The sequence below is a fragment of the Miniopterus natalensis genome, chromosome 1 (assembly GCF_054644295.1).
Source record: "Miniopterus natalensis isolate mMinNat1 chromosome 1, mMinNat1.hap1, whole genome shotgun sequence".
Classification (NCBI taxonomy): domain Eukaryota; kingdom Metazoa; phylum Chordata; class Mammalia; order Chiroptera; family Miniopteridae; genus Miniopterus; species Miniopterus natalensis.
The window spans coordinates 26175573-26188313 of NC_142081.1; the positions used below are offsets into that span (position 1 = coordinate 26175573).

Sequence of the window (12741 nt, forward strand, 5' to 3'; positions counted from 1 at the left end):
TATTTTTATTGATTTCAGAGAGAAGAAGGGAGAGGGACAGATAGAAACATCAGTGATGAGAGAGAATCATCAATCGGCTGCCTCTTACATACCCCCTACTGGGGATCGAGCCTGAAACCTGGGCATGTGTCCTAACTGGGAATCGAACTGTGACTTCCAGGTTCATGGGTCGAAGCTCAATCACTGAGCCACACTGGCTGGGCCTGTTCTTCAAATCTATTGCAAAGTTAGGCAAATTAAACATTATTGGAAAAAACAAAGGATCAATAGAATGGGTATCTTTTTTTATTGCAAATATTGCTGGTCAACCCAAGATTTAATAACAATATAGCTGACCCTTGAACAACATGGGTTTGAACTGCACAGGTCCACCTACATGCAGATTGTTTTCAATAAGTATCTGTAATTGTTTTCAATCTGTGGTTGGGAGTCTGCAGATGCAGAGGGCTGACTGCATGCACTGATCTACACTATTTTATATTGGGAACTTGAACATCTGAGGATTTTAGTATCTGCAAGGGGTCCTGAAACCAATCTGCCAGAGATACCAAGGATAGTCAAGTTTTGGGGGGTGTCAAAACTTATACAGGATTTTTGACTGCATGGGGGTGAACAGCCCTAAACCTCACTGTTCAAGAGTCAACTGTATATATATATATATATATTGGAAATACTCAGCTTAATATGTTAAATTGCTACTCTCTTTTTTTTCTTTTTTTAAGTATGTCTTTATTGGTTTCAGAGAGAGGGAGAAAGAAAAAAGGGGGAGAGAGGGAGAGGGAGAGGGGGAGGGAGAGGGGGGAGAGAAACCTCAATGATGAGAGTCATTGATCGGCTGCCTCCTGCACGTTCCCCACTGGGGATCGAGCCCAAAACCTGGGCATGTGCCCCAACCGGGAATCGGACCATTATCTCCTGGATCATAGGTTGATGCTCTACTGCTGAGCCATGCTGGCTGGGTGCCTCTGTTTTCAATACACAAAGAAGGTCTAAAATTCACTAACAAGTATCCTAAGAGGAGTTTGGGAAACGATATAGTGCAGGTTCTTTTAAAATACTGGGTAAGGGAAACAACTATTTCACACAGACAAGCAGGTGGCAAGGCTGTGTGCCTCTGACTACCAGGCACAATTGTTCAAAATGTGAAACTGCCTCCAAATCACCCCTGTCAACAAAAAGAACTAACTAAAGTCAAATCCAAATGTCTCAGATATAAAAGTTACATTATCAATACTATATTGGATGCACAATGCAGAATAATTTATATCATTCAACTGGTTGAACTTCTGTAACAGTAAGAAAACATATTAAAAGTATGACAGCTCTGGCTTGTCCTGAGGTGATTTCTTGTGCAGTTCTCTCATTTTCATTCTGGAATGTTGTGCATCTGGCTGTGGTACACAGAATCCTTTGTTCTCTGGCAGGGACCCTGTTACACTATTGTAGCTGAGCACACTGACATTCTTGCTGAAACATATGTCTACTCAAAGCTTAAGATTATTATTTTTTAAAATATATCTTTGATTTCAAAGAGAGGAAGGAAGAAGGAGAGATAGAAACATCAATGATGAGAGTCATTGATCAGCTGCGTCCTGCACGCCCCCACTGGGCTAGAGCCAAAACCTGGGCATGTGCCCTGACTGGGAATCAAACTTTGATCTCCTGGATCATAGGTTGATGCTCAACTGCTGAGCCACGCCGGCCGGGCAAAGCTTAAGATTATTGAAAGGACATTCCAGAACTCAAAATAGAATCTAAACCTTGTGGTACTAGAGTTGAAATGTAAATGTTAAGCCCCACATCTTACATAGATTCACACGAACATCCAATCTACCCAGTTTTTTCTTGATCAACTTAAGGTATTTCATCTTTTGCCAAAATGGCTTATATCACTTATTTTGTTTTAGTTTCCTCTTATTTTTTAAATTATAATTCATGAGTAAAATGAAACAAAATGTTTTTGCTCAAAAAATTTTGGGCTGACAAAATTAGCCTACAGGGAAAGTGACTAAGTTCGTACTATCAGTTCACACTCAAGCCTGCTTTTAACAGAACAGATTCCAAGATTCACAGTACAGTCAGACAACTGAGTTTTACATTTTGCATCTAGAGAAACACCATCACTTTCCTAGCTAGCACAAGTTAATTGACTTAAAACTGAGGATTTGTTTTTAAACAACACTTCTATTTTGTGAGTGATAAAGCATTATTGGAAATACCAGAGGAGATACAACATAAGTGAAATTAAAAGGCAATCAGATATATCACCCTCTACCCAACAAATGCGGAATATATATTCTTACTGGTGTGCATGGAACATACACCAAGATAGAACACGTGTTGGGCCATATGGTAAGGTTCAACAAATCTGAAAGACCGACATATTACAGAGTATGTTCTCTGACCACAATGGAATTATAAATCAGTAAAATATATTTTAAAACCTCCAAATAGGTGGAAATTAGGTACTTCTAAATAACTCATGGGTTAAAGAAAAAAATGACATAGAGAATTAGAAAGTATTCTAACAAAATAATGAAAAATATAACCTCAAAATCTGTAGGATGCAACCAAAGAATTGCTTAGGGGGAAAGCTGTAGCTTCATATTAGAAAAGAAGGATTTAAAACTCATCTAGGTTTTCTTCAGACAGCAGAGCAAGTACAAATTAATGTTAAAGTAATTACAAAGAAAGAATAAAAATAAGACAAGTCATTTAAATAGAAAACAGACCAAAAAAAATAGGGAAAATTAACAAAGAGAAAAGTCCTCTGATTTGGTTCTTTCTCTAAGGGTTTTGGTTATTCTTTTTAATTTCCACATAAATTTTAAAGTCTTTTCAATTTCTACAAAAAAAATCTGAGATTTTTTTTTTTTTTTTTTAGTGGTAATAGCTTTTTTGATATAAATTCATTTACAATTCACCCATTTAAAATTTACAATTCAACAGGTTTTAATATAGTAGGAGTTGTGTAATCAACACAATTCAATTTCAGAACATTTTCATCACTCCCACCCCCCCAAAACTATACCCATTAGCAGGCACTCCCCATGTTCTACCACCCCGCAGATCTAGGCAACCACTTTAGGTCTCTCTAGATTTGCCTACCTGGACATTCCATAGAAGGGAATCATACAATATATGGTCTGTGTTGTACTGTGTAGCAGTACTTTATTCCTTTTTATGACTGTTTCCCAAGACATACAATAAGGCTACAGTAATCAAGACAGTGCAATATTAGCATAAATACAGAATAGAGTCCAGAAACAGTCCATAATCTACCCTGCACCCCTCTCCCCCACATATTTGGTCAGGCCATTTTTTACAAAAGTGCCCATGTAATTTGATGGGAGAAAGGACAGTCTTTTTCAAGGAATGCTTCTAGAGCAACTGGATGACCACACGTGATTTAAAAACAAAACAAAACAAAAAGCCAATCTCCACTCTTGCCTTACACTAAAACAGAGATGAACCTGAGATAGATCATAGACCTAAAAGTAAAAGCTAACACAAGAAAACTTTTAGAAGAAACCATAGGATAAATCTTGGAGTAGACAAATTTTTTCAGTACAAAAAACTCATTGACCATAAGAAAAATGAAAACGTGTACTTAAGAAAAAACATTTCTGATTTCAAAAAATATCATTAAAAAGATACAAAGACTTAGAAAAAATATTTATATCCAGATATAAAGAACAACAATTAAAAAATAAGACTTGAGACATTTTACAAAAGAACATGCCTAAATGACCATGTGAAAAGATGCTATCATCAGTCATTAGGAAAATGCATCATGATAACATTTCACACCTATTAGAATTAAAAAACTGTTACAAATCAACACAGCAAAAGTTGGTAAAATTGTGGAGTCCATGGAGCAAAAAATGGCAAACTTTTTAACACAGTTTGGTAGTTTTTTACACAGTTAAACATGCACTTAGCATCTGATCCAGTAATTCAGAAGGATGAAAACGTGTCGCCAAAAGACTATGAGCTTTGGTCACACTACACCAAATGGTACTTAAGTGGTGAATGGATAAACTGTCATATATTTAGATCATGGTATATATCGCACTTAGCAAAGGAAGCTATGAACTACTGTTAGATGCAACATAGATGAATCTCAAAACATTATGCTCATACAGAGCCAGATGCAAACTTAAACATACTGTGTGGTCCCACTTATACTAACTTCGAGAACAGACAAAAAATAAATCTGTAGTGACATAAAGCAGATTAGTGGTTGCCTTGGGAAGACGGAGGGTATTAACTTTCAAGGGGCATGAGAGAATTTTTTGGAGTGATGAAAATGTTCCAAATCTTGATCGGCATGGTAGTAACACAGGTATGCATTTTACCAAAACTCACTCAATTATACAACTTAATGTATGGACTTTATTTATGTAAAGTAACCTCAATAACATTGATTTTTAAAAATTAGAAAATTCTAATTAGAAAATCAAGCATATTGTATATATACTGTTAACATTTTGTTATTGATTAAGTCCATGCTTTAAAAATATGTATAATTGGTATCTTTCTAGACCTCACTCAATTTAGGATGGCTATTTCAAAACAGAGTAGGTAAATATTCCATGAGAGCACTGCCAGACCACTAACCTAAAGAAAGTTGGTTAACATGTTCTGGAATGGTGCATGGCTCTTGGCACGACACTGATTCCTGTTGAAGAAAAACCTAACTAAAAAAGAGTGTGTGTGCTTGAAAACTGAAAATAAGGCTGAATAAGCAGAAGGGAGTTCACCGGTCTGTAAGGGGCATCCCTTTCCTTGAACGACTACAGTATTTCTTGCTTACAAAGTAGCTGCTGGGCGCCAAGTTTCACAGAGTACTCACCTTGCTTTCCTTACTATATGTTGTGATCCTCAAGAACAGCAAGTGACCGTATCTAATATTTCTAATATCTAATATTTCTTTTGAATCATCCCAAGTGCTAAGGACAACAGACACTCTGAACCCACTTATTTATGAACTTATAATTGTGTTGCAAAAAAATTAAAAAGGGGTGAAACACTACTTTAACCAGCTGGTCTACTTAGCCTAGACATTACGTTCAACATGTAGGATGGGGAAGTTCCTGGTGTCTAGAGCCTAAGACACTGAAGAATACTACCTTCCATTTATGTAGGCCGAGGAAGGAATGTAAGTAGGCCCAGAGCAGAAAAGGATAGCTTGAGGTAGGAGGAGGAGGGTTGGCCGTGCTAAAGTCAAGAATCGAAGGAAAGTTACGCTTTGAGTGACTTTTAAGGAGCTTTCAAGGAAGAGCATTATTACATGTTTTTATGGCTTTTAAGGAGATTTAGAAGCATAGCAAAAGAAATGAGATCTGAATGATTCCTCTCTTAAATAGAAATATTTAAAAAATCAGCAAAAACCAAGGAAGAGTAAGTACTTGTTACTTTGACGAGTCACACGGCAGTTTTAATTTCACACATTTAAATAAAAAGCCAATGCTTTCTGATTATCAGTATATTATCATTTAATTATTAATAATGTTTAGTATACTATGGATGCCCTCAACCATGTCACCAGTATTTAAAATAATTTTTAAAATTTTCCATTTCAGCTCATGTAAGAAGACCAAAGGGAGGAGAGAAACAGAACATAAAAGTTTCAATGAGAAAAAAGAGAAAGACACAGGCACTCAATGTTGGCTCCCACACGCGTGGACTACAAAGAGCAGTGGGCAATCCCTAAAAATACGGTGAGTCCTTTTGTGTGTGTGACGGGTGTCACATAATCCCTCCTGGAAATAACATGCACACATATGAATATTAAGAAGTGTTAAGGAATGCCAAAGCTTACCATACATTTGGGGTAACAACAGGGAATGTGTGGGCAACAACAAGGGAAGCCAACATCTTTGGAGAGCTGCCAGAGTCCAACCATGAGGGAACCATGGCAATTTTGAGGAAAGTAATATGGCAGAAAGAATAATCAGTTTGAAAGCTCAAGCAGATGTAGCTTTTAAGCATTGTAATATATTAGGCCATGACTGTTTCATGTTTATTTTCAATGGGATAGTACAACAGAATAACTCTACCTTTGGATTCTTGCCCTCTTTGGCCAATAATGCCCGAAGTCTTTCTTGTGAAGGGGGTGCAATAAAAATAATATATGGTTTCAAGTCTGAATTCCGGAGAGTCTTCAACGACTGAAAAGAAAATATATTTTAGATCTTTAAAATAATTTTCAATATTTAACTACTTCTCAATAATATACTTGGAATGTAGTAATGTCTTAATGTCATTAAAAATGAAACAACAATCCATGAGTGGTTTCCAAACATCTTCATAACAAAAAATTCACAATATTTTAAGACCCTACCATTACTATTAAAAATATATTGTGTACCTATAAAATCACACACAAGCAAACACACAATATTGGCTTGCTCTTTTTATGTAATAAAATAAAAATGAGTAATACTGAAGGACTACAGCTATGTGATGTTAAAATACCCTACTCATTAGATCACATGCAGATTATAATAACCATATTAAAAATCCATTTTGGAGAAATTAGAAATGAGCAGTCACCTTACAATGTGCCAGGGTCTAAATGCAAGCACAATCAGAGAAAAAACCTTCACATACACACACACACAAATTCTGGAAAAGCATATCCAAGAAAAAGAGACTCAGTCTGATTTAGGCGGTATGGCTTTCACCTCCCCTTTGCCACACATGACAATGTGCCGTAAACTGAAGCACTCCATCACAGTGGGAATTACAGGGCCATGCCCCCTTTTTTAACCTAAAAACTTTATTAAATGTTCATAACTGAAATAGTAGAGACTAAACTCTTTTGTCCACTAAAAAAACAAAGAAAAGATAATTACTATTTCAAGAGAGCCATTTGTTTTCATTAATATTATCTTTTTAATCCTCACTTGAGGGTATGTTTTCATTGATTTTTTGAGAGAGAGAGGAAGGGGCGGGAGAGAGAGAGAGAAACATCGATTGGTTGCCTCCCGTACGTGCCCCCATTGGGGATCAAATCTGCAACCTGGGTATGTGCCCTGCCTGGGAATCAAACCCATCAACCTTTTGGTGCACGGGACTGCGCTCCAACTAAATGAGCCACCCAGCCAGGGTCTCAGGAGAGCCTTTTTTTTTTTTAATTAATATCCTCACCCAATGATATTTTTCCCATTGCTTTTCAAAGAGAGTGGAAGGGGGAGGGAGGAGGGGAGAGAGAGAGCGCGAGAGCTAGAGAGAGAGTGGGGAACATCAATGTGAGAGACACTCAATTGGTTGCCTCCCACATGTGCCCTAACTGGGGCTGGGAATCGAGCCAGCAACGGAGGTACGTGCCCTTGGCTGGAACTGAACTCGGGATCATTCATCTGAGGGCGATGCTCTAACCACTGAGCCAAGCCAGCTAGAGCAAGAGAGCCATTTTACAGTCAATTTCCTTTCCTGTACATCTATTTAACAACCACTACTTAGATTTCCTGAGTTGACATATGCAGTAGATTTCACCACATTAAGAAAAGTTTTATGTTGAATCTGTCTAGTCTAGAAAACTTTTCCACAACAAACTATCTTTAAAATCCCAAATTTCTATTATTTTTTAATGGAAACCTAAGGAATAATTGTTAGTCATTTTCAAGTTTTTGCTTAGTCTGTCAAATAATAGAAACCAATGCAAGTTTCATTATTTAAAACAACTAAGCATTCATTATGATACTTGCTAATACCTGAACTATCGTATTTAAAACCATAAATATGACATTTATTCTAATTTTTCTCAGATCAGAAAAAGAAAAGGGGAATTCTTTTATAACCTCTAAAATCCTTAGTGTATTACCAGTACTACAGTTACTGCATTAAATTTTAGAAAATATGTAGGTGTATATATGTACATATGTATGTATTTTACTCTCTGAGGAAATTGAGATTTAGCAATCTGTCTGATTTCATATAGGGAATCAGTGGGAAAAAGCTGTATAAGAACAATTAGGTCCTGTGGTTCCTGGACCAAAACACAGTTTCCACTAAATTACTTTGCAAAAAAGTTGCCTCAAGTACAACACCCTAAACCAAAACAGCTTTACCTGTGTACGAAGACTTAAAAGACATATTTTTCCAGAGTTGATCACTTGCCGTACAGAATCTATGCTGGTTCCATACAAATTTTTCTCAAATTCACCATGCTCAATGAACTTTCCAGCTGCTACGTCTGCCTCGAACGCTTGCCGAGAAACAAAGTGGTAATCTCTACCAGCTACTTCATGGTCTCGCCTACTACGAGTTGTATCTAGGCAAAGAAAATCGGGTAAGAATAATTGGCATGGATCAGGGTAAGGATGGGGGATAATTCTGTTAATCAGAAAAAATTTTAATTTTATAACACAGATTATAACAAATTGAGGAAATGTTAAGAGCCCGTGTGTTTAATGTAACACTGGTTTTATTTCTAGATTGAGAAATGAAAAATAAGTTTTTAGTATCTTATTGTTACATTTAAAACTTAAAACATTTTATGCTTACAGCTTAAAGTACTTCATATTGCATTTAAAACACTACCACTCACCTTTTCCTAAAGTTTATTTCCATAAGATTAGGTGCTATATAAGGTATTATATAATTTTTATTTTTATTTATTTGTTTTGTGTTAATTTTTGTTTAAAATATTACAGATGTCCCTTTTTCTCCCCAATGACCCATTCCACCCCATCCCACCCCCCTCCCCAGTCCCTCTCCACACCATTGTCTGTGTCCTTGGGTTGTGCATATATGCGTATGAATTCCTTCATTAATCTCTTCTCCTCCACCCACCCACCCTCCTCCGTCCCTCTGAGATTCATCAGTCTGATCCATGCTTCCATGTCAATTAATCTATTCTGTTCATCAGTTTAGTAAGTTCTTTAGATTCCACATATAAGTGAGATCATGTGATGTCTGTCTTTCTCTGCCTGGCTTATTTCCCTTAGCATGATATTCTCCAGGTCCATCCATACTGTCCCAAATGGTACAAGATCCTTCTTCTTTATAGCTGCATAGTATTCCATGGTGTAAATGTCCCATAGCTTTTTTATCTACTCATCTACAGACGGGCACTTGGGCTGTTTCCAGATCTTAGCTATCATAAATTGCGCTGCTATGAACATAGGGGTGCATATATTCTTTCTGATTAGTGTTTCAGAATGGTACTATATAATTTTTAAACAAAACTTCTCTGTTCATACATTATGTCTAAATTTCTATCTTCTGCATTAGTTTTAAAAAACCAGAAGTTGATTCCATATTGAACAGGGAATTATAAGAAGTGCAAAATGAAATTCATTTAGAAAGTAATTAGTACCATATTTTCAGAAAAAAATGAAATTTCCCAAGAGCAAGATTTGGTTAAAACAAAAGTTCTTTCTTGGACAACACTGTTTTGATAAAATGGATGAAAAATTTCCCTACACAGTTAGCTTCTAAGGTGGTAAATGGAAAAGCACAGGAAAATGGGAATGCATCCAAACTTACGAGGAACTGCAGATGCAAAGCGGTCTTTTTCTTTGTTCATGAGCCTCTGACGCAATTCATTCTGGCCACAGTTCTGTGGACCAATCAAAATGATAGGTCTTTTTCTATTTGCTGGCTGATGATAAAGTGACATTTCTTCATAAGTTAAGATTTCTTCATTGTCATAGTCTTTAGGAAGAAAAAAAGTTAAGCCCTTCAGACAGAATTATTGCTATGTAATAAACATATACTCATAGATCTGCCCAAAAAATGGGAAAGAGCACAATTTATTATTAAAAACACTTAACTTTTTGGATCAAGATAGTATTATATCATGAGTATTTTCTCTGGTCATTATATCCTTCCCAGGATACTATGAACATAAATTAGACAATATATTAATCGTTCTAGAAATTTTTATTGCTTCTCTTGTTTCATAGTGTGTTTGAATATTTAATATCACTATACTGATTTTTACGTAAAATAGCTAGTTTGCAGCCAATAGTTTGACAGAGGGTGGGGAACCAGGGGATAAACTAATGAGAATAATACCTATAATTTTTGTAAGATGAGGACACTAACACTTTACTGAGGGGGCTGGTTAAAGATCAGACATAATGTACATGCTGAGCACAACACCTGGCACACACATCCCGAACAGTGGCTACAACCAGTGGTATCAGAGAAAGCTGGAATACTTTTCTGTGATTATATAATGTGAACACAGGTCCTATCTGTGCCATTCACGCTTCCTGAACTTATACTTACTTTGCTCTGGAATAGCTGAGGTCATGATTCAAGAAGAGGTATAAATTATGATAGGTGGGGTAACATTCCTAAAACCCATAATTCAGGTGAAATCAGAGCTTAAGTGGAAAGAACAAAGGCAGACAATAGCAGCCTGCCATCTTCTCACTCATACTGGTTATCTGACTGGGAAACAGCGTCAGATGTGTAGCCAGACTCTCTCAGGTATAAGTTCCATGGGGGCAGGGGACCATCTTAGTCTTGCCAGTGCTTAGCACAGAGCACAGAGTAGGAATTCTAACTATATGTGTTTAAATTTCAGCTCAACCCATCTGAGTTGTAAGAACTTAAGAAGGTTACTTTAATATCTGAATTTTGAATTTATTGTGAGAACTAAATGGATAAAGATATCTAAAACATATACAGCTAGCTCCTCTAGAATAAAAATTATAAATTAGTTATTAATAAAAATATTAATTATGATGACACTTTTCCTTCCCAAAATGCTTTTCACTATGAAAAATCTGAGTTCCTTCTTCTAACATGTATAATCAGACTGTGGTAGCGTTGTGATTTACAGACTTAGTTTATAATCTGTAGACTTCAGATTTGCAAATTTTCTAGACTTCAATAGCTATTAGAGCTGACTCAATTAATTTTAGTGTTTCAAAAGATGAAAAGCAAGTATTAATGATCGCTTACCCAAGTATAAAGGAAAGGATTAAAAATTCAATAAATCATCTTAGTTACATATATATCAATTAGCTTTAAGGATGTTTATTTTGGGAAAATTTTTTTTTTAAAGTAGATGGAATCTCAGGTTTAGTTTTATATGGAGTTTTTCAATAATCTATAACAATTTATTTTCATTGGTTTAATTTATGCTGCCTAAAAACAACTTCAAGGCATTGAGAGAATAAGCCTTAGAAATTGTTTAAGTTAAGGGTTGTCTTGACTATTATTTGGCTTGTTTCTAACATGAACCAAAGCACAGGTAGCATATCTAATGCCCATAAGAACCAACCAAGAAGGTAATGAAAGCAGTAAATCAGGTTTGGTTTATAAAAATTGGTTGTGGAAACTGTTGAACTAAGACAATAGGTGCCCAATGTAAAGGCAACAGCCGTCACTCAGGTCCAGCAGAGTGCTGTCGCTTGGGAATATGAGCCACATGATCAGACCTTTTGATTTTAAGAGAAGCTACAACTTTAAAATAAAACAAAAAACTCTCCTGTGTACCTGACTCTGCCAGCAGGTAGCAGGCTCTGTGGAATGGGTTGTCTTGGTGACAGGAGTTATTATAGACAAAATATTCACTGTTTACTTAAATACAGCTATGTTGTTAGAATTTGTTAGAAGCATATATTAATTTTGCAAATAAAGACTTTAAGTAGAAAAGAATTAGAGAAATTTCAATTCAATTTCCTCAAAATTAGAGAATTTTCAATATGCTATATATATTAATATACTTTAATTTTTATACCAGTTTTTCTCAGAATTCAAAACACTGCATTACTCATAGGATTCCAAAAAAAAAAAAAAATCATTTTTGCTCAATGACTTTCTTAAGCCCTTGTGCCATATTAAGAGGCGAAACAAGACTAGAAACAAAACTCCCCAAAACTATCAATTTCTTTCAAGTGCTAAACATTGGGTCTCGTTCAGGTACCAAGCCAGCTGCCTCTGAGGGTGAAGCTTACCATCATTTTTATTGGCATTATACAGCACCTTTTTCCTCTTCTTTTTATTCTTCTTTGCACACCACAGCTTTCCTGCTGAGTGACCATAAACATAATTATAAACGTGGTATCTGTTTCCTTCAACAAAGCTACCTATTTCAAATTGAAGATCTCACATAGCTTTTAATTTAAAGTTACAAACACTTATTACTTGTTCACAGAACTATTTTCAGGGAAGCATTTACAATTTTCCATTAATCTCACATTACAGGTCAACAATCTTTAATATTTAAATCCTGTCCTTTCTTTACAGTTCTAAGATCTTTGGTTTTGCCTTTCACATCACTCTTGCCACGAATACATCTTTCTTGCCAGTTCTAACTGATATGTAAATTTAAACATGATTCCAGATCAAGACCCAAGAAACCTCTCATTAATGCCAAATAAAAGTGTCCAACCTGATTTTTCTGGCTCCTTGTCTTCTTCTATGGTTTGCTTCATGGCCTCCCTTTGCTGCTGAAAGCTTTTCCCTTAATAGAAGAAAGGAAAAGGAGAAAAATATTTAAGACAAAAGAATAGCCGTATTTTTTTAAAAAGCCCGGGGAAAACACCAGAAATAACTATTCAATTATATTCGCTTCTAATTCCTTCACTTCTAATTCCTTCTGGCGCCTATAAGAGTGTGTCAACTATGATTGCACATAAGCCTCCAAATGTTTAGAATATTTCCAACCTCACTCTCAAGCAACCCCAAGACATGAATATATCACCTATTAGAAAATACATCTATAATATTTTGAAAAAATAAAATAATAAAAAATAAAAGTAGAGTCTTGAG

At 35.8% G+C, this 12741-nt stretch overlaps 1 protein-coding gene across 1 annotated transcript in view; it reads right to left on the reverse strand.

Moving 5' to 3' along the window:
- PALS1 (protein associated with LIN7 1, MAGUK p55 family member) overlaps positions 1-12741 on the reverse strand; it is a 55301-nt gene that overhangs the window by 3831 nt on the left and 38729 nt on the right. The window contains exons 9-13 of the mRNA XM_016223801.2: positions 12362-12433; positions 11925-11999; positions 9499-9666; positions 8079-8281; positions 6063-6173 (exon numbers count right to left, since the gene is read on the reverse strand). Of these exons, the coding sequence (XP_016079287.2) occupies positions 6063-6173; positions 8079-8281; positions 9499-9666; positions 11925-11999; positions 12362-12433 (629 nt within the window). The remainder of the gene's footprint in view (positions 1-6062; positions 6174-8078; positions 8282-9498; positions 9667-11924; positions 12000-12361; positions 12434-12741) is intronic.